At 33.5% G+C, this 23,371-nt stretch overlaps 1 protein-coding gene across 1 annotated transcript; it reads left to right on the top strand.

The window, feature by feature from the left end:
* Positions 1-2,438: 2,438 nt before the first annotated feature.
* Positions 2,439-3,290, top strand: LOC139864436 (uncharacterized). The gene is made up of 2 exons (XM_071853016.1): positions 2,439-2,760; positions 2,881-3,290. Exons 1-2 carry the CDS (start codon positions 2,439-2,441, stop codon positions 3,288-3,290), a joined length of 732 nt encoding a protein of 243 aa, XP_071709117.1.
* The last annotated feature ends 20,081 nt before the right edge of the window (positions 3,291-23,371 follow it).

Here is a 23,371-nt window from a genome sequence, read left to right as displayed (position 1 = left end):
CCGCGCCGCGGCAATGAACTAAGGTTCAAAACAGAAGTTGGGTTAAGGAGATAAAAATTTTATGTGTTGTGTCGCGCCGCGACAAGGCAGGCCGCGCCGCGGCAAATGCCTTGTCCGGCCAGTAACTTAACTTTTCAAAAAAAAAAAAAAAAAAAAAAAAAAATTTACTCGAATCAAGGCGTTAAAATAACTAATAATATCAATAACAATAATAATATCAATAATAATGATGATTAATAATAATAATAATAATAATAATAATAATAATAATAATAATAATAATAATAATAATAATAATAATAATAATAATAATAATAATTATTATTATTATTATTATTTTTGATATTAAAAGCTACCTCATAAAGCCTCTTTAAAAAATATTGCCACTAGCAGGGCTCGAACCCGAGACCTTTCAAAAACCCGTCAAACACTCAGACCACCACACCACTTTTGTTTTTTCTGATTTAAACTCACTCGACTTAATTATAACCCGTATTATATTGTTTTCTAATTTCTCCTTCTTCATCAACATGATCAAATCAATGAGTATAATTCGAATTTAAAACAGCTAAAACACGTTTGGGTTTAAATATATAGATGAAACAGAATGATAAGTGGTTAATTAGATTAATTAAATCTAACGAATGAATTAAAAATAAAACTGCGACAGTCTTATGAACCCGATATGAACTCAAAATTAGAATTCGAATTTTAGATCGTTTTAGCACAAAATTATAACATGAAATAGGTAGTAAAACGTTCTTAGAAACTTTTTGTATCCTCAGTTGATCCTAAAACATCAAATAGATTTCAAATTTCACGATGAACACATCAGTTGACTTTTTAGAAAATAAGTTTGACTCAAGAATTCGAACTCGTTAGGAAAAATTGGACTTTGAAACTTTACATAAAGTTTAAACTACAGCTTTCTAACACAACTGCATTAATACATTTTGGAAAAAATTTCAAATTTGAGTTTTAGATAAAAAGTGGGTCGTGCAGAGCAGGTACCTGTGTTTTCTTTATTTTTTGATAAATTCGATCCAATTTAAAGCTGTAAATGATTTTGTATGATTGGTAAAAATAATGGTAAGTTGAATGTTTTTCCATATCAACTGAATTTAATCAATTTATATAAAAGTTTGTAGTCGACAAGAATTTTTGGCAGGAACAAAATAAATAAAAAAATTAAACAGTTGATCGAGATCACTAACAGAATTTGTTTGATAGCTGATTTGGAATTCGAATATAGAACAGTTATAGTACAAATTATGAGCAGCAAATATGTTGGATTGATCGTGATAGATAAATAAATAAATATTATACATTATATCAGTATCCTATATATTTGCAATTTATATAACTATATTTATTTATTATCTGTTGTATAATTATCTGTTATATATTTATATCTGTATTTATAATGTATATAATCAGTCTTAACAATAAATGTATATAAGTAATAATAATAATTCTAATTAATAAAAATTATATTAATTATACATATTATTAATTATAAACATAGCAATACTAATAATAATAATAATAATAATAATAATAATAATAATAATAATAATAATAATAATAATAATAATAATAATAATATTAATAATAATAGTTAATAATTGATCATATACATGGCATTGTGTGTGTATATTTTATTTGCTAAAAGCCTGAAGCAGAATTACGCGAATTATAATGCAAAGGTATGAAGTGTTCGCTGAAAATAAGTATAACAGCTATATTTCCGCACAAATAAAGGACCACGGTTTAATCCGCTGAGTTTCTGCGGATAGTTAAGTAATTCGCAGACCGCGGATATCTCGAGTACTATAAATAGGGAGCTTGGCCTCTCATTTATAGGTTGTTGATTCTCTGTCATTTTGCCTAAGCCTTTGTGATTTCCACTTGTGATCTTGCCCAAGGGATTTTTACATCGCGCAAAAGGTGAATTATGCTAATTAACAATCAAGACCGGGTCGGGGTGGTTGATCACTTGATAGTTAAAGTGAAAGACGATCATCGGGGCCCAAAATAATCATCAAACACTCCATCCTCCATCATAATCTTATTGCACTCAATCCGTAATTAAGTAACTTCATTAATTAAGGATTGATCAATTGGCGCCATCCGTGGGACACGTTTTACGAATTAAGCTGAAAATTATTTGTTTTGCGCTGTCAAACGATTAATTCTTTTATTTAATTTCAATCGTGTTTTTGTTGTGATGATTTGCAGGTGAATGCATTTAAAATCAGCGGTAAGTTGCTCGATTGCTTAGAATAATGAGTAATATCGGAAATAATGGTGATGTAGTGGTTGCTGTGCGAGCAAATGCCCAAAAAAGAGGAAGAAAGCGAAAGTCAGCTAAAATGTATCATAATTGGCAATTTACGCCAATTAGTTTCCCGAAAATGCAGAGCGATGATTTTTCTGAAATGCCGATAGTAGTATTGTGCAAAATCGCAGAAGCTGAAATTACAGTCATGAAAGTTCATGTTGATAATGACAGCAGTGTAGATATTATCCACGAACAATGCTTTGTTCAGCTACCGGAGGGTATTAAAGCAAACCTACAACCAACCGCGGTTTCGCTAACTGGTTTTGCAGGAGATTCTTCATTGCCCATGGGCATTTTGCCATTAGAAATCGAGCTCGCCGATGAAAATGACAACGCTTTGGCGCGACAGGCGCGGCTAGATTTTTATGTTATGCGAGCCTCATCTCACTATAACTTGCTGCTGGGAAGAACCGCTATCAGTAAATTTGGAATTATCCCGTCCACAATTCATGGCATGATCAAATTTCTAACATATAAGGGGGTTGCCACAATATGTTCAATGAGCATTATGCCTATTTGTGCGGCTGTTAATGTAAAAGCCGCAGGGCAGGAAACTGCTGATGATGCTGATAATATGAAAATTATTAATCCCGCATATCCTGAGCAGAAAATTAAAGTGGGACGCAATATTAGTGCGGATACTAGGAAGCAAATAATCCAATTACTTGTCCAGTGCATGGATGTTTTTGCTTGGAGTGAAAACGATATGACTGGTGTTCCGCGTCATATTGCGGAACACAGGCTTAATGTAAATCCAGCCCTAAAACCTTTAGTGCAAAAGCGAAGGGGTATGGCCCCAGACCGCGTAAAATGGTTGTGCGAAGAAGTAGCAAAATTAGTGAGAGCTGGAATTTTGCGTGAAGTTCAATACCAATCGTGGATCGCGAATCCAGTGTTGGTGAAAAACCTGATAGTTCTTGGAGAATGTGTATTGATTATAAAGATTTAAATAAAGCGTGCCCTAAAGATAACTATCCACTTCCAGAAATTGATTTAAAAGTGGAATCTTTGCATGCTTTCCCGTATAAATGTTTTCTGGACACGGCAATAGGTTATCACCAGATTCCAATGGCTCAAGAAGATGCAGATAAAACTGCATTTCATACAGGCAAAGGCATATATTGTTATATAATGATGCCTTTTGTTTTAATTAATGCGGGTGCGACATATCAGTGTTTGATTGATACCGCGTTTGACAAACAAATAGGGCGTAATCTTGAGGCTTATGTAGATGATTTAGAGATCAAAAGCACAATGCAAGAGAGAATTATTGAAGATATGCGCGAAACATTTGATACACTGCGAAAAATAAACATGAAACTCAATCCACTTAAATGCAGTTTCGGTGAAACTGAAGGAAAGTTTTTGGGATATCTTGTTACAGAACAAGGTATTCAAGCTAATCCAAAAAAGATCACGGTTATAGAAAATATGACCGCGCCAAAAACGATTAAAGAGGTGCAAAGTTTGACGGGAAAACTGGCCGTGTTAACGCGTTTTTTGTCTAAAGCTGCTGAAAGGTAGTTGACGTTTTTCAAAACTTTAAAAGGATGTTTGAAACAAAAAAGTTTTGTTTGGTCCAGTGAAGCAGAAACCGCGTTTCAAGAGATGAAAAATTTGTTGAAAACTTTGCCTACACTAACAGCGCCAATTGATGGCGAAGTTCTTTACCTTTATATATCAGTGGCAAACGAAGCTTTCGGTTCAGTTTTGATCACGGAAAGGAACACAATAAAAAAGCCAGCGTATTTTGTTAGTAAAACTCTTACAGGAAGTGAAATAAACTATGCGCCGATCGTAAAGTTTGTGTATGCGCTTATTTTAACATCGCGAAGGTTAAGAAGATATTTTCAAGGGCATCCAGTGCATGTATTAACTAATATGCCAATCAAGCAAGTTTTTAACAAAACTAGAGATATCTGGTAGACTTGCATTGTGGGCAGTCGAATTAGGCTCTTATCAAATATCTTACCTTCCGCGTAGTGCTGTAAAAGGTCAGGTTATGGCGGATTACCTCGCTGAAATGTCTGGAGAATTGGAGGTGATTAATGAGCGAACCGCGTTGAAACCGGTACTTGATGAAACGTGGGATTTGTTTACTGATGGTGCTTCGTGCGCAGAAGGTGCAGGTGCGGGTTTGGTTTTGGCAAACCCAAGTGGTGAGGAGCATACGTATGAACTGCGTTTTAATTTTGATGTGTCAAATAATGAAGCGGAGTATGAAGCATTACTTGCTGGTTTAAATATTGCGCGAAAAATGAATATTGCTAAGTTGCGAGCATGTACAGATTCGCAGTTAGTAGCGAATTAGTTTAATGGTTCTTTCGAAGCACATGATCCTTCTATGCAGAAATACATGCAGCTATTAAAAGAACTAGCAGTGGGTTTGAGCATTTTGAACTTGCACAAGTGCCAAGAAGTCAAAACAAGAAGGCGGATGCTTTGAGCAAATTGACCGCTTTAACGTTTTCGCATTTTCAAAAACAAGTATGGGTTGAGGAATTACCAAGTAAATCAATAGATAGTGACTTAATGGTTGCATCTGTTGAAGAAGAACAGCCAAATTGGATGGAGCTAATTATACAATATATCCGCAATGATGTTTTGCCAAGCGACAGCCGCGAAGCTCGTTTAGTAAGAGAGCGGGCACTAATGTATATCATCCAAAATGATATCCTATATCGCAAATCGTACTGCGGACCAATGATGCGATGTGTTGGCCCAATTGAGGCAGAAATGATTGTAAAAGAAGTGCATAATGGTACTTGTGCACTGCATTCAGGCTACAAAACAATTGCAGCGAAAATTATGAGGAAGGGTTACTTTTGGCCATCCCTATACCGCGATGTGGAAAAAATTGTTAAAAGATGCAAAAGTTGCCAAAGGCATGCCCCGCAGAACCGAATGCCAAGGCATGATATGATTCCTGTCAATTCGCCATGGCCATTTCACAAATGGGCTATTGATATTGTAGGCCCATTTCCTGCAGGGCCTGGCAATGTTAAATTCCTGATTGTGGCAATCGATTATTTTACCAAATGGGTTGAAGCTAAGGCAGTCCGCACTATCACTGGTGTACAAGTGCGAAATTTTGTATGGGAATACATTGTTTGTAGATTTGGCATTCCGCGAGAACTGGTTAGCGATAATGGTGAACAAATAGCGAAGGATCCTTTCAAAACATGGTGCACCGATTTAAATATCATACAAAAGTTTACGTCAGTTGCACACCCACAAGCTAATGGCTTATGCGAAGTAACCAACCATGATATAGTAAACGATATTAAAAAGAGGTTATGCGAAAAGCGAACTGGTTGGGTAGATGAATTACCCAATGTGTTGTGGGCACATCGCACAACTTTTAAAAAGAGCACAGGGGAAACACCTTTTAGTTTGGTATATGGTTCTGAGGCAGTAATTCCCGCAGAAATTTTGGTACCAACGCACAGAATAGTTAATTTTGAGGAAGAAGCGAATGATGCTGCGTTGAGCGAAAACCTGAATTTCATTGAAGAGCGGAGGTTAATGGCTGCTATCAGAGAAGCGAATAATAAGCAGCAACTTGCTAAGTATTATAACAAAAGAGTGCGTGCTTTGTCTTTCACTATAAGTGAATGGGTGCTGCGGAATAATGAAGCAAGCAGAGTAGAAAAGCTTGGCAAATTGGGTCCTAATTGGGAAGGACCTTATCAAATTGTGGCAATTAATGCGGCAGGTTCATATAAGCTCGCGGATGTGGAAGGGCGAATTTTACCTAATGCGTGGCATGCTGTTTTATTAAAGCGATATTACGCATAGCTTGGCGAAAACTATAGAGGAGATATGTTCAAAGTGCGAAATTGGATTCAAGGCATATGGCTGATGATATACTTATTAGGTGTTTCTGTTTTTAATTTTTTGCAAGTCTTGATCACGCTTGTAGGAATTTTAAAAATAAACACTTGTAAAAGTATGCGAAAAGTTTATCTGTGAAATGCGAATGATTATGAAATGTTTTATAGTTTGTTTCATAAAGTTGTGGTATTTCACAAGTGTTTTGATAGCAAAGTGATGAAATTACCCACTTTTGCATGTAAATTATTGCGAAAGGAATTTTATATCCTAAGTATTTGATTTTGCCAATACTTAGATGCTTCGCAATGCTAATTAATTGCCTAAGGATCGTTTCGGCGGACTTAGAAGATTCATAACGTATAAATGTATACGCATACAGATTGTTTCGTAAAAGTACGCATTTATTATGTGCACAATAATAGAAGTTGGAAATTGCAAAGGACAAGTTTGTGTTATGAATACTGTTTACGAAAAAGCACTATATAAATAAAGAGTACTTGCGAATAAATATGAAAAAATAAAGTTTCATTGATAACGGCGCAGAGATAGCTGCGCGCTAATTTCTACAATATTCTATTGATGTCAAAGCTAAGGGGTATAAAATAGATTATATTTTACTATGAAAAACTTATTAAATACGATACAATTTTACACAAGATATTTATTTATTTATAGAATGGATATACTTAAACCTTGCTACAACAATTATAGGCAGTGTACCTAATCGTACAGTAGTGTAGTTTTTAGTAAGTCCGGTTCATTCCACAGGGAAACATCTTTAAACAAAGCTTAACGCTATATTAGTTTTATTTTATAAAAATACAAATATATATATATATATAAGTAATATTATTATTATAAAGGGGGGGTTTTTACCGTTTAATGACCGGTTTGTCGATTTTAAAAACTTAAGTCGCAGTTAAAACCAAATGTAAAATATTAAAAATAAATACAAGACTTAATTTAAAGCGTAAAATAAATAACGATAATGAAATTGCGATAAATAAAAGTGCGATAAAATAAAATTGCGATAATTAAAAAGTACGATAATTAAAAGTGCAATTAAATACAATAACAATAAATAAAAGTACGATAATTAGAAGTGCAATTAAATATAAAATAAAGGAAATTAAATATGAAATAAAAGAATTATGCTTATTTAAACTTCCGTAATCATGATGTTTGACGTGTTGATTTTAGTTTTATACCCATGGGTTAATTGTCCTTTGTCCTGGATTATTTAATATGTCCGTCTGGTTTTTGTCCATAACAGTCCATCAGTCATAAATATAAAGTGCGAGTGTCCTCGTCAAATTACCCTTATACCCAAAGTTAAATATTCCAACTAATTGGGGACTTAAACTGTAACAAGATTTTAATACTTTGTTTAATAATTACACCAGGTTATCGACTGCGTGTAACCCAAGGTTTTAATACTTTGTTAACAATTATGCCAAGTGTCCTTGTACATAATTTCACCCCTGTTTTAATAATTCTAGTGGCTATTAATCCATTCCAGTGTCCGGTTAAATGAACGATTATTCGTACATATAAATATCCCGCCCATCGTGTCCGATTGAGTGTATATGGTTATTTATAGGGACGTCCAATTGTAAATCTTTATATTAAAATTAACAAACTATCATTTAGTTAAACAAATATAAAGCCCATTAATAGCCCATAGTCTAATTTCCACAAGTGTCGTTCTTTTGTCCAAACCCCAATTATGGTACAAAGCCCAATTACTCAATTTTAGTAATTAGCCCAACATCATGATTACTTCGTTTTAAATAAGCATAATAATAACTTAGCTATGAGACATTAAATTAAAAAGGTTGAACATAACTTACAATGATTAAAAATAGCGTAGCGTTACACGGACAGAATTTTGACTTACACCCTTACAACATTCGCTAACATACCCTTATTGTTAGAATTAAAATTAAAATTAAAATTATAATATATATATATATATATATATATATATATATATATATATATATATATATATATATATATATGTTTACGAGATAGAGAGAAAGATATGGATATATGGTGCACCAAAGCTCGAAATTTATAGGCCTGTGAACTGAAAAAGTTGGCCATGCGATCGCATGACTTTTGTGCCTCCAGGCCATGCGATCGCATGGTGGTAGGTGACAGCTCAAAATTCTTGTTTTCTTGTTTGTCGACGTTTTAATTAAATAAATATAATATATAAATAATTATAAGAATTATTTAAATATTATATTATATTTATGTGCATAGTTGACTTGTAATTTTTAGTCCGTTGTGTCGAGCGTTGAGAGTTGACTCTGGTCCCGGTTTCGAATTTTCGAACGTCCTTGCGTTCAATTTAATATCTTGTACTTTGCGTTTTGAATCTTGTACTCTTGTAATTTCGAGACGTTTCTTATCAATAATTGGAACCTCTTTGATTGTATTTTGTACTTTTGAGATTTTTGGTCGTTTGCGTCTTCAATTCGTCGAATCTGTCTTTTGTCTTCACCTTTTATTATTTAAACGAATATCACTTGTAAATAGGACAATTGCAACTAAAAGCTTGTCTTTCTTGAGGAATAATGCTATGAAATAATGTTAGTTTTTAGCATTATCAAATATTCCCACACTTGAGCGTTGCTTGTCCTCAAGCAATATAGTCTTTAAATACTAGAATCACTTCTTTATTCTTCACACTTTGTACATCAGTGATTTCTTTACGGCGGTATAAACAATGGTAGTAACGATGTGGTTTACTGTCCCACATGACTATAAAATTTAGATCCATTAAGGAAATTGGATCTTTATGAAAACATTTGATCTTTTTGAAAATTAAATCTAGCTTTTACCCTAGATAAGTTTTCCGAAATAACCCTTCACCGGTGTTTGCAAAATATTTTTGTGGGTTTGGTGGGTTTCAGATTTGAAAATTTTAGCTCAAAACTTGTGGTTTTGTGTCACCCACTTGCTAATCTTGTATTGGGAAAGCAACACGTCCAATTTACTTGTTCCGAATATTACCTTTCGGTAAACTACCGTCCGGTTGTAAAGGAAAGCGTTGAACAAGCAACTGTTAAGGCAATGTCCCCTGACATGCTTTTAATTATGGTATATAACGTGTCGGACGCAATTACTATCCTTTGTAGGAGCAATAGTAAAGCTCACCCTTATAATTTTTTCGGTCTGGCACAAGGTCCTGTCTTTGACCATGCTATGCAACCACCGTTCTTACGGTTGACACCCGATTTGGTTCAGATGACCTAATGAATTCCAGGTGAATTCCTAGGATTTTACATTCAATGGTAATGAACGCATTGAAAATGGGTTTTCAGAAAACAAATCGGTTTATAATTTGATCAAAATATTTTCTCGTTCAAGCTCGAGTTTAGATATCATTGAATTCCATGAGTTTGTAATTCTCAATCTTTAAGGTCAATCTCTAGGATTGAGTAATATCAGTCTTAAAAGCTGATTTTTGATCTTTAAAGGAGATTATCCTTTTTGGGGATCTGATTTATTAGTCTTATCAAGCTAATTTGCACGGTGCCCCCCATTGTACGAGATAAATCCTTCTCATGGTTAGGATAAATCTGACCACTTGGCGACCCTGTTTTATGCTGAGGTCTATGGATTTCCTGCTGATTTTAGAGATGACTTTTCTAGATTTTTTATCAACCTACAGCTGGTTTGGACGACAACTTCATGACCTAAATCAAGAAGCGCGTTTCTTTTTCGGAAGACTTTACTTCTTTTTAATGATGGAATTGATTCATCGTGTAGATCCATCTTTCTTACAGTAAATTAGGTAAAACTGTTTAGTTTAGTCCAAAGCAAAAGTATCTTTAATTATTTGTTACAGAAATATGTGACATATGTTTAAAATAACTTGGTAAATTTTCCCACACTTGGCTTTTATTTTCCTTTTTATTGTCCTCTATTCCATTTTAAATGAATTTTAACATTTTGGTTTGTTTCTCAATTTATGTCTTTTCCGAGGTAACAATAATTTCGGTGTTAATACCTAATTTTATCGTTCATAAATATGTATAAACATGATTTTGAATTCATTTAATTGAAAATTTTGAAAATTTTTACTAGAATTGGGTAGTCAATATATAAGACTAGGGCTGTTCTTTATTATCAGAGAGCACTAGATTCTAATACAACTACTACGTTACTAGTATTTTTAATGGTAACCAAGTATTTAAAGTAAAAAAATTTAAAAATATTAAAGAATTTAACCCCTTCCCACACTTAAGATCTTGCAATGCCCTCATTTGCAAGAAATCAGTAACAATTTAAATTATTGAGGGTGATTAGCGTAGAAAAATGATTAAATTTTACCAAAGTTTCCAAACATATTGGCGTTTGTTTGCTGAATGATAAATGGTGCACATCATTTGTTCATTCCTTCTTGTTGTTACATCACATTTGTTTTTCGTTTTGTCATCAAAACTAGCTTTTGCTGAACTTAATGCCAGTCTTTGAAAATGCGCTGTTTTACCCTGTTTTGTACAATCGACAATATACATACATACAAATATAAACATGCATGGCAATTTGAAATGGGACTTAATATCCCAGTTTCAAATCCTAAATGTGAAATATTAGTACACAATAATAATAAAAATGATAAAAATTATACAAATATATCCAATAACATAAGTTTAAACATGAAAAAGTCAAAAGATAAAAACATAAAAATCATAAAAATAACCAAATGGAACTAAATCAGTCTGGATATGGGTTCCAGTTCATCTCATCAGGTGGGTTCCATTATTGGTTATAGGTGTTCTGATAGGCTTGGTTATAGTCATACCGATCAAAGGGTGGTCGGATATCGGGGCTGTGTGGCGGAAAATAAGCAGGTCGAGTAGGTACATAGTTATTTGGTACCTGATATGATAGCTGGCTCATGATTTGGTGCTGATGAACTAACCAGCTATCGTGTTGGCATTGCCTATAATCCTCGTATACTCGCTCGAAGTTTCACTACTCGTACATACTATGTCTGGCCGCGCTCGTCATTGCTTCCTCATCTATACGAACGTGGACGTCAAGAATAGCATCTCGAAAGACATCCCTAATGTCTTCCGCTTCCTCCATTTCCTCGTCTGAGCCCCTTTCTACCTGTGGATGAGGTCCCTCATAGGGTACTGCCTGGTTACGTCTACTTTTCAATACCTTAGCACCCACATAAACTTTCAATCCTAAGGGCTCAACCTGTTCTCTACAAAGCTGTAATGGATCCCCTTGGTTCCTATCAACACCTAAATACTCTCCAATGAGAGTAACAAAAATACCTCCTCCTATTATACTCCCGTCCTGCATTCCCTCTACCATTTTAGATAAATAAAAAGCAACACAGTAAGGGATATTGACAAATCTTCTAGGATCCCGAATACACTTTAGGTAGAATAAATCATGTAAGGTAATTTTTTCTTTATTGTGACCTCTCTGTGTAATCGAGTTAGCCAAAAATCTATGAATAATACGAAGCTCGGCTCTGTCAATATGTGTATAGGAGTGTCCTCCTGTTCGTGTAAAAACATCAAAATGTGACATACGCCTCCAAATGGCGTCAGTGTCAAAGTTGCTATCTACCCTTTCACCATAATGAATCAAGTTTGTATAATCGGGTAGTAGTAACTCACCAGGAGTATATATCTGTAAAGCCCTGGCCATGTCCAGCATGGACATTCTGTGCATCCTACCACCAAGGATAAACATAAGAAATCTTCTATCATCTATTCTAACTATATTTGTATCAAGTGATACAGTACTCATCAACTCAACACACCATTCCTTATATACAGGTCTACGAATGGTGAAAAGACGTTCCCAATCTGTAAAAGAAGAACTGTCATACCTTTGAACTAAAAGCTGTCTAACACGGTCAGCTAGATGGACCGTTTCCAAAGGAACCCAATCGATTACCCTTGGCACCTCTACATTTTTTGTTACCAATTTGAATTTGTTCCTTTGATATGTCTTGTAATCTTTCCATCTCCTATCAAATCTTAGATTAGGATGCAGAGAGTGCTCAGGAATCGTTGGGAATTCTACTGGCGGCCTCATTGGGAATACTATGAATTCATCAACAAACTGTACCAGATCATAATAAGGTATGTGCTGATCAGGCTGTTGTTGTGGTTCTTGTTGTGGTTCTTGTTCTGGTGCTGGTGCTGGTCATCTAGATGATGATGCTCCTGAACCTCCCGTATCGGCTTTCTGCAAAACACATTAAATACAAAATTTGTGCATCCAAATATGCATTAGTGTTAGCAAAATAACAACTTAAAACAATCACTATAATATGTTAAATCAGAATTAAACTTATACACATTTTCACAATTTTTCACAATTCTACACTTTTCAAATAAGCACATATGAAAATGTATACAAAGTTCATAAGCTTTTAACTCAAATAACATGTCAAAATAGTCATTACTAATAATTAAACAAGTCTCAAATAGCAATTACATCTAATTAATCAAGTTCATGAATTTTGGACTTAAAAAGTCCACTTTAATCTCCAAAAATCATGTTTAGGATCAATGTTTGGATCATTTAACTACCTAAACATGTTACACTACTCAATTTAGCAATAATTCATGACAAAAATCGGCCATAACCTGTTTATATCAAAAAGCCCCAAATTGCTCAAGAACACAAACCCTAGATTTCTAAAATTTTCGAAGTTTTTGGCTTCAAATCATGTTAAATAGCATCAATCTAGGTTATACATGCATCAAATACTAATAATTTAACACTAATTACACTAGAAATTAACAAAATTGCATTAGGTAAAATATTGGTAATTATCACAAAAACTAGCAAATTTATGAGTTTAGGGGTGTAATTTTTACCATTTTGCTGAAAAATGAGAATCTATGCATGATTAGAGCAAGAAAAATGACGAATTACGGTGGAAAAATGATGAAATTTGGTGAAGATTTGAGGTATTTTTCGTGTATGTGTGTGTGAAGTGGTAAAGAACACAGCTCGCTGTCTGTTTTGAGTCTGGCCTGCATTTGGTCCCCATGCGATCGCATGGGTTCCAAGTGCAAACCCCATGCGATCGCATGGGGTGCCGGCTACAGTACTTTCAGCTTTTTTTTTATTATGTAAAACCTTATACTTTATAAAACATATAATTAATAAAATTCTAAAAATTTTGTTTTCCTTTAGGAGCGAGGGCGTTTCGGATCGTTGTCCTAGTCTGTCCCTCGACAAAATTTTAAAATTTGTCAAATCAAAGCGCGGTTTTAAAAGTAAAGATTTTTGGGTTTTTTTTTAATATTTTTGGCATACTTTAGTTCAATAAGATTAAAAATAATGATAATAAAAGTTCTCGTCCCTCCCTCGGGTAAAGTAATTTCGGTTCAACGACCTAGTCTTCAACTCACGGCGTATTTTAAAAATCATATTTTTAACTTAGCAAAATAAAGTAAATTTTTGTTTTTAAATTCACACCAAACTTATATTTAAAATGCTTAAAATAAAAGAAAATTCACACCAAACTTAAATTATATTTTTGTTTTTATACATACAAACTTATATTAAAAATATTAATTTTTCAAATATTTACAATTTTAAATAAGTTTACAATATTAAATTAATAATTATATATTAATTGTAAAAACATGGTAAAAATAAAAGTAAAAATCTTTTTGGCTTTTATCCCACTTTAATCAATCAAATATTATCAAAAATATACGCCCCTCTTTTTGGTAAAGTAATTTCGGTTCCATGACCTAATTTAACTCATGACGAATTTTTGAAATATTTTGGGTTGATTGATTAAAGATATTTATACCTTAAGAATAAACGTTAAATTTCGCAGTGATGTAATAAATTTTTGAATGATATCAATAATTTCGGTCGCCAAACCTAATTTCATCGAATACCAATTTAATACTTTATAGCGAACAAATTAGCGTTTATTATCAAAATGTTAAAAATAAAAATAAAAAATAAAAACTATACAGACTTACCTGTGAGATAGTATTCTTAGTGATACGATCTATCCCACTCATAAGATAGTCGGTTTAATTGGTTTTTCATAGCTACATAGGCGTAACCTCGAGCATTCAGTGTTTTTTCTTCTAAACATATGAACGGTCCGTCTCTGCATAAAGTAACAAATTCGGTGTTTGAATAGGTTTGATTATTTGAACATTTACCTCCATGTGACCATTTTCCGCATTTGTGACATCTTTCTAGGTGTCGTGCTCTTCTTTTCGCTGCGGATTTTGATTTTCCTTTACCAAATTGTAACTTATTATCTTCGCATCTGGATTCTTTTCTTACTCCGTCCAATCTTTCTCTGATTACTGATACTAGTTCACTTGGAAGTGTGTCATTATTACGTTTAGTGATCAAAGCGTGTAGCATTAGACCATGGTTTAGTTCACAGGAAGTCTTCATTTCGTAAAAACCTAAAAAAATAAAAATTCAGAATGGGGGGAGAAGACTAGTTCTTTAGGGTCTGCTAGGGAAAGACCATTCGGGTTCCATTTTCGAGAACTACACGAAAACAGAAAATCTAACTCTAACAGAAATACATATTATCCTTTAAAGACTTGATTCTCCCCACACTTAGTTAGCTGTGGTATCGAAATTGTGATTAACTTCGTTGTCGACTTCCATCGGACTATCTATGTAATGTTTAACTCTATGACCATTAACTTTAAATTCAATTCCATTTGAATTTATTAATTCTATCGTTCTGTATGGGAAAACTCTTTTGAATATGAATGGTCCAGACCATCTTGATTTTAATTTTCCAGGAAATAGCTTGAATCGTGAATTGAAAAGAAGAACTCTGTCTCCTTCTTTAAATTCTTTTGAACTTCTGATTCTTTTATCATGCCATTTCTTCATTCTTTCCTTATAGATTAACGAATCTTCGTATGCTTCATGTCTTAATTCTTCTAATTCGTTTAGTTGACTTAACCGTAGACGTCCAGCTTCATGTAAATCAAGATTACATGTCTTCAAAGCCCAAAATGCTTTGTGTTCAATTTCTACTGGAAGATGACATGCTTTTCCGTAAACGAGTCTAAAAGGTGTGGTTCCAATTAGAGTTTTGTAGGTTGTTCTAAAAGCCCAGAGTGCATCCTCCAATTTAATGGACCATTCCTTCGGATTTGATCCTACGGTTTTCTCTAGAATACGTTTTAAAGCTCGGTTGGTATTTTCAACTTGTCCACTCGTTTGTGGATGATATGCGGTGGAGATTTTATGAGTTACTCCATATCTTTTAAGAACTTTCTCAAGTTGATTATTACAGAAATGAGTTCCCCGATCACTTATTAAAGCTTTCGGTGTTCCAAACCTTGCAAAAAGACGTTTTAAAAAAGTTGACTACAACTCGTGCATCGTTAGTTGGGAGAGCTTGTGCTTCCGCCCATTTAGATACATAATCAATGGCTACGAGAATATAGAGATTATTATGAGATTTCGGAAATGGACCCCTAAAGTCAATACCCCAAATGTCAAATACTTCACATACTTGAATAACATTTTGTGGCATTTCATCACGTTGACTTATTTTTACGGCCCTTTGACAAGCATCACAGGATTTGCAAAGAAGGTGTGCGTCTTTGTAAATTGTAGGCCAATAGAATCCAGCATCATAAACTTTTCTTGCTGTTAGTTGAGGCTCATAATGCCCTCCTGTTGGTCCTGTGTGACAATGGTTTAAAATTTTACTAGCTTCATCTCCGAATACACATCGGCGTATTATTCTATCTGGACAACTTTTAAACAGATGTGGATCTTCCCAAAAATAGTGTTTTATATCACTGAAGAATTTCTTTCGTTTTTGGTATGATAATCCTTTTTCAAGGAATCCACATACTAAGTAGTTTGCATAGTCTGCAAACCATGGTATTTCATTATAATCTATCTTCAATAGATATTCATCAGAAAAGTTGTCTTGTATGGCCGATTCATTTAGAACTTCTAATTCGGGATTTTCAAGACGAGAAAGATGATCAGCGGCGAGATTTTCTGCTCCTCTTTTATCTCGGATTTCAATATCGAATTCTTGTAAGAGTAAGATCCAACGGATTAATCGTGGTTTAGCATCTTGTTTCGAAAATAGGTATCTATGAGCAGAATGGTCGGTATAGACCACCGTTTTTGCTAGAACGAGATATGAACGAAATTTGTCAAAAGCAAAGACAATAGCAAGGAGTTCTTTTTCAGTAGTTGTGTAATTTGTTTGTGCTTCTTGTAATGTCTTACTAGCATAATATATAGGTTAAAATCTTTTTTCAATCCTTTGTCCTAAAACGGCTCCCATTGCAAAATCACTTGCATCGCACATAAGTTCAAACGGTAGATTCCAATTTGGTGTTATCATGATCGACGCATTAGTGAGTTTCTCTTTAAGAATATTAAAAGATTTGATGCATTCATCTGAAAAGATGAATGGAGCATCCTTTTCTAGGAGTTTATTCATAGGAGTGGCAATTTTAGAAAAATCTTTTAAGAAACGTCGGTAAAAACCGGCATGCCCTAGAAAACTCCTAACTCCTCTAACATTGGTGGGATGTGGATGTTTAGCAATTACATCTACTTTAGCTCTATCCACTTCAATTCCTTTCTTTGAAATTTTATGTCCAAGAACGATGCCTTCTTTAACCATGAAATGGCATTTCTCCCAATTAAGTACTAGATTTGATTGTTCGCATCTAATAAGCATTTGTTCAAGATTAACTAGACATGTTTCAAATGTATCACCGAAGACTGAAAAGTCATCCATGAAAACTTCCATGCATTATTCTATCATGTCGTGAAAAATCGCCATCATGCACCTTTGAAAGGTTGCAGGGGCGTTGCAAAGTCCAAATGGCATGCATTTGTAAGCAAAAGTACCATAAGGGCACGTGAATGTAGTTTTCTCTTGGTCTTCGGGTGCTATTGGAATTTGAAAATATCCGGAAAAACCATCTAGAAAACAATAGTAACTATTTCCGGCTAATCTTTCCAACATTTGATCAATGAAAGGTAAGGGAAAGTGATCTTTTCTAGTGGCGTCATTTAATTTCCTATAATCAATACATACACGCCATCCTGTTACAGTCCTAGTAGTAATAAGCTCATTTTTCTCATTTGTAATGACAGTCATGCCACCCTTCTTAGGCACGCATTGAACTGGTTACCCATGGACTATCAGAAATTGGATAAATTAAACCTGCATCTAGCAGTTTAATAATTTCTTTCTTAACTACATCTTGCATATTAGGATTTAGTCTTCGTTGGCGTTGCACATACGTTTTATGACCTTCTTCCATAAGAATTTTATGTGTGCAATACGAAGGACTTATTCCTTTAATATCATGAATTTTTCATGCAATGGCTGGTTTATGAGCTTTCAACACAGAAATGAGTTGTGATTTCTCATTTTTAGTAAGAGAAGACGATATTATTACAGGTAATTCAGATTCACCATGTAAATAAGCGTATTCCAAATGGTTTGGAAGTGGTTTTAACTCTAATGTCGAAGGTTCTTCTATCGATGATTTATATCGATATCTGTCTTCTTCTTTTAGCATTTGAATTTCTTCTGTTGTTGGTTCATATCCATTAGCTATTAGTGTAGCTAACATTTCAGGTTCATCAATTGGTTCAGTTCCTTCTCCTAAATAACATTCTCCTGTTCCTTGTAATTCTGGAAATTCTTCTAACAATTCTGCATGTGAATCTATAGTTTGAATATAATAACATGTATCATCTGCAGATTGTGGTTGTTGCATTGCTCTATCAACTGAAAAGGTAACACTCTCATCCTCTATACTTAGTGTCAATTTCTTACCAAACACGTCTATCATTGCTTTAGCCGTGTTTAAGAATGGTCTTCCTAATATGAGAGGAACTTGAGAATCTTCTTCCATGTCCAGAACAACAAAATCTACTGGAAATACTAAAGTACCAACTTTAACTAGCATGTTCTCCATTATCCCTCTAGGATATTTTATTGATCGATCGGCTAGTTGTATACTTATTCTTGTTGGTTTCAATTCTCCAAGGTCTAGTTTAGCGTATAGTGAATACGGTATTAAATTTATACTAGCACCTAAATCTGCCAATGCTTCTATTGAAATAAGACTTCCCAGAAAACATGAAATTGTAAAACTTCCTGGATCAGATAGTTTTTCTGGTATCTTATTCAACAGCACTGCAGAACAATTAGCATTCATAGTAACGACCGAGAGTTCTTCCATTTTCTTTCTATTTGTGATCAGATCTTTCAGAAATTTAGCATATCTAGACATTCCTGAAATTACATCAATGAAAGGAAAATTTACATTTATCTGTTTAAACATATCCAAGAATTTGGATTGCTCGGCTTCAAGTTTCTCTTTTTTCAATTTACTCGGGTAAGGAAGTGGTGGTTGGTATGGTTTAACATAAGGTTTATCCTTAACTGTGTTATCTTCATTAACCTTTTCAACTACCGGTTCTGTTTCCTTATCTTGTTTAGGTTGTGGTTCTTGTGGAGTAGGAATAGCTTCATCAGAAATTACAGGTATTTCAGGTGGTTTAAGTGTTGTACCACTTCTTGTGGTAATGACTTTAGCTGTTTCATTCCGGGGGTTAGCATTTGTATCACTAGGTAGACTTCCCGATTTTCTTTCACCCATTAACCTTGCTAGGTTACTTACTTCTTGTTTCAAGTTTTGAATAGAAGCTTGTTGATTTCTAAATGCTTGAGCATTTTGTTCATTAGTTTGTTTCTGAGATGTGAAAAACTGTGTTTGAGTTTCAACTAGCTTTGTTATCATATCTTCTAAATTCGGTTTTTTATCATCGGTTTGTGGTGGTTTGTTTTGAAAATTAGGTCTTTGCTGGTTGTAAGTATTATTGGATACTTGTTGATTGCTAGGACCTTGTTAGTTGTTGTATGGAATATTTCGGTTATAATTCTGGTTTTGATTGTAAATCGGTCTTGGCGGTTGATAATTATTCTGATAATTATTTCCAGGCCTTTGGTTTATGTAAGAAATATTCTCTCTTTGTTCCATTGTTAGTTCAATACTAAGACAATCTTTTGTCAAATGTGGTCCTCCACACTGCTCACAACTAATTCGTATTGAGTGAATATCCTTAGTCATCTTTTCCATTCGTCTCTCGACAGCATCTATCTTTACGAAAATGGAATCTAAGTCATGGCTAGAATCGGCTCTAGCTGCTTTAGATGATCTAACGATATCTTTTTCTTGGTGCCACTCATGTGAGTGGGAAGCAGTGTTATCAATAATTTTGTAAGCATCAGTTTCGGTTTTCTTCATAATGGAACCACCAGCTGCTATATCGATGTCTTTTCTTGTAGTGATGTCGCATCCTTGGTAGAATATTTGTACTATTTGACAGGTGTCTAAACCATGCTGCGGACATCCTCTTAATAACTTTCCAAATCTTGTCCACGCCTCATATAGAGTTTCACTTAGTTTCCGTGTGAACGTAACAATTTCTCCTTGAAGTCTTACGGCTTTAGATGCCGGAAAGAATTGTTTAAGAAATTTTTCAACTAAAACGTCCCATGTATCAATCGCCCCTTCAGGTAACGATTCCAACCAATCTTTGGCTTCTCCCTTTAAAGTCCAGGGAAATAACATGAGATATATCTGTTCATCCTCAACTTCTCTTATTTTAAATAGTGTGCAGATCCTATTAAAGGTAGGAAGATGTTCGTTTGGATCTTCCTTCGGCGCACCACTAAATTGGCATTGATTAGTCACCATGTGTAGAATTTGTCCTTTGATTTCATAATCTGGCGCATTAATGTCAGGATGAGTAATTGCGTGACCTTGGCCAGTGCGTTTAACTCTCATTCGGTCTTCCATACTTAAAGGTTCCGGATTCTCCATAATTGAATTTGTTGAATCTGAATCACTAGAGGATTCTGATTTAATGGTTCGTTCCTCAACAATCTCCGTTTGAATGATTGGTGGATCCGGAGGAAAAATTAATGGTTCAGGATCTATGAATTGTCCCTGAATATTCTCCGGATTCTCAATTGTGAGGTCTGTTTCAAAAAATGGATTATCGGAAATTTGAATTGGAATACTTGGTCTACTGGATGACGATTCTAAAGAAAAATCAACGGCGGTAATATTTGCTAGATGTCTTCATCTAGTTACAGGAGGTGAACGTACAAAAGGTGGTGAACGTCTTGCTCGGTGCATTCACTGAATATCCTATTAGTTTTTAAAAGGAAAGAAAAATTATATAAGTTATCCAATTAATAGACTTTTCTGATTTTGCCCACGTTTCGAATAGCCAAAAGATGCAGCAGAGGGGCAGAATTCGTTTGGTCTCAATATAATTGAGTACTGTTTGGCTCCAATAACCCGGTCCACGTACAAATCCAACTATTACTACGAACCAGAAAATTTTGATGTCTATCAATTTAACCACTTAAAATAAATTTTCGTAATTTTAAGAAATTTAGATAAGAAGTAGAATAAAAATCTATGTCCTAAAACTAGAATAGGGAGAAATAAGAAAGAAAAAGAGCGCGTCGAAAAAGAAAAGGGTTGAAAAATAAAAGGCGTCGAAAAATAAGAAAGAAAAAGAGTGACTTATAAAACTTTAAAATACTCGACTAACCCAACCTTATTACTATCACTAACTTAAAATTAAAATTGCAAATTGAGATTACTAATTGGAGTGATAATTGATACATAGGTAAAAGGTGTCGAAAAATAAAAATAAGAAAGTATCGCGTTGAAACTTAAAAAGGAACTAAAAACTAAAAACTAAAAGTTGCGTCTAAAAATATTAAAGCTTACAAGTAAAACTATATCCCAAATGGCAATAACTTAAAAAGGAACTAAAACTTAAAAAGGCGTCGCAAAATTCTAAAGCACTTAGATCTTAGTCTAAAGAAAAAGCACTTAAGGGATTTTTACGGCAAAGCCTAAAATTCTAGATATAAAAATAACTATGGCAAAAATTATATCTTAAAACTAAATACGAGCGAAAAATACAAAAATTACGCTAAAACAATTAAAAAGGGACAAAATATAAAAATATACAAATAGTTGTAAAAAGTACAATTTTTATAAAAATATTATTTTTAGATTATTTATTTTATAAAAGTATTAAATTTATAATTTAATTAAACTAATTTAACTAAATAATACAAATTAAATAAAAACTAATGACTAATTAATAAATTAAGAATAACCTAATTAGGGTTTATATAAATAATTAATAATAAAACCGTAATGATTGCAGTTTTCAGTCAAATGTGGCGTGTCTGCAGGGCTCATGCGATCGCATGAGTTCTAAGCTACACGGCCATGCGATCGCATGGGCTAGGGTTTGGGGCTAGACACTGGGCTGCTACAGTACTTGGACTCGGGAGTTTTTTTTTTTTTTTTTTATATATAGCGTTGTGCTTCCGGCTTTTAAGCTAGATTTTAAGTTCCCCGGCAGCGGCGCCAAAAGTACTTGATGTCAAAGCTAAGGGGTATAAAATAGATTATATTTTACTATGAAAAACTTATTAAATACGGTACAATTTTACACAAGATATTTATTTATTTATAGAATGGATATACTTAAACCTTGCTACAACAATTATAGGCAATGTACCTAATCGTACTGTAGTGTAGTTTTTAGTAAGTCCGGTTCGTTTCACAGGGAAAAATCTTTAAACAAAGCTTAACGCTATATTAGTTTTATTTTATAAAAATACAAATATATATATAAGTAATATTATTATTATAAAGGGGAGTTTTTACCGTTTAATGACCGGTTTGTCGATTTTAAAAACTTAAGTCGCAGTTAAAACCAAATGTAAAATATTAAAAATAAATACAAGACTTAATTTAAAGCGTAAAATAAATAACGATAATGAAATTGCGATAAATAAAAGTGCGATAAAATAAAATTGCGATAATTAAAAAGTACGATAATTAAAAGTGCAATTAAATACAAATAACAATAAATAAAAGTACGATAATTAAAAGTGCAATTAAATATAAAATAAAGGAAATTAAATATGAAATAAAAGAATTATGCTTATTTAAACTTCCGTAATCATGATGTTTGACGTGTTGATTTTAGTTTTATGCCCATGGGTTAATTGTCCTTTGTCCTGGATTATTTAATATGTCCGTCTGGTTTTTGTCCATAACAGTCCATTAGTCATAAATATAAAGTGCGAGTGTCCTCATCAAATTATCCTTATACCCGAAGTTAAATATTCCAACTAATTGGGGACTTAAACTGTAACAAGATTTTAATACTTTGTTTAATAATTACACCAGGTTATCGACTGCGTGTAACCCAAGGTTTTAATACTTTGTTAACAATTATGCCAAGTGTCCTTGTACATAATTTCACCCCTGTTTTAATAATTCTAGTGGCTATTAATCCATTCCCGTGTCCGGTTAAATGAACGATTATTCGTACATATAAATATCCCGCCCATCGTGTCCGATTGAGTGTATATGGTTATTTATAGGGACGTCCAATTGTAAATCTTTATATTAAAATTAACAAACTATCATTTAGTTAAACAAATATGAAGCCCATTAATAGCCCATAGTCTAATTTCCACAAGTGTCGTTCTTTTGTCCAAACCCCAATTACGGTACAAAGCCCAATTACCCAATTTTAGTAATTAGCCCAACATCATGATTACTTCGTTTTAAATAAGCATAATAATAACTTAGCTACGAGACATTAAATTAAAAAGGCTGAACATAACTTACAATGATTAAAAATAGTGTAGCGTTACACGGACAGAATTTCGACTTACACACTTACAACATTCGCTAACATACCCTTATTATTAGAATTAAAATTAAAATTAAAATTAAAATTATAATATATATATATATATATACACATACATATATATATATATATATATATATATATATATATATATATATATATATATATATATATATATATATATATATATATATATATATATATATATATATATATATATATATATATATATATATATATATATGTTTACGAGATAGAGAGAAAGATATGGATATATGGTGCACCAAAGCTCGAAATTTATAGGCCTGTGAACTGAAAAAGTTGGCCATGCGATCGCATGACTTTTGTGCCTCCAGGCCATGCGATCGCATGGTGGTAGGTGACAGCTCAAAATTCTTGTTTTCTTGTTTGCCGACATTTTAATTAAATAAA

This window comes from Rutidosis leptorrhynchoides, chromosome 8, assembly GCF_046630445.1.
Source record: "Rutidosis leptorrhynchoides isolate AG116_Rl617_1_P2 chromosome 8, CSIRO_AGI_Rlap_v1, whole genome shotgun sequence".
Lineage (NCBI taxonomy): Eukaryota > Viridiplantae > Streptophyta > Magnoliopsida > Asterales > Asteraceae > Rutidosis > Rutidosis leptorrhynchoides.
Note: the sequence above shows the minus strand (reverse complement) of the source record. Positions and strands in the feature narration are given on the sequence as shown.

What these genes read in the sequence shown, in the direction of transcription:
- LOC139864436 (XM_071853016.1), top strand. Translation starts at nt 2,439, where the DNA reads ATGCCGATAGTAGTATTGTGCAAAATCGCAGAAGCTGAAATTACAGTC. An exon ending in GCTGGGAAGAACCGCTATCA is followed by an intron (nt 2,761 to 2,880) that starts GTAAATTTGGAA and finishes TTAATGTAAAAG; the next exon opens with CCGCAGGGCAGGAAACTGCT.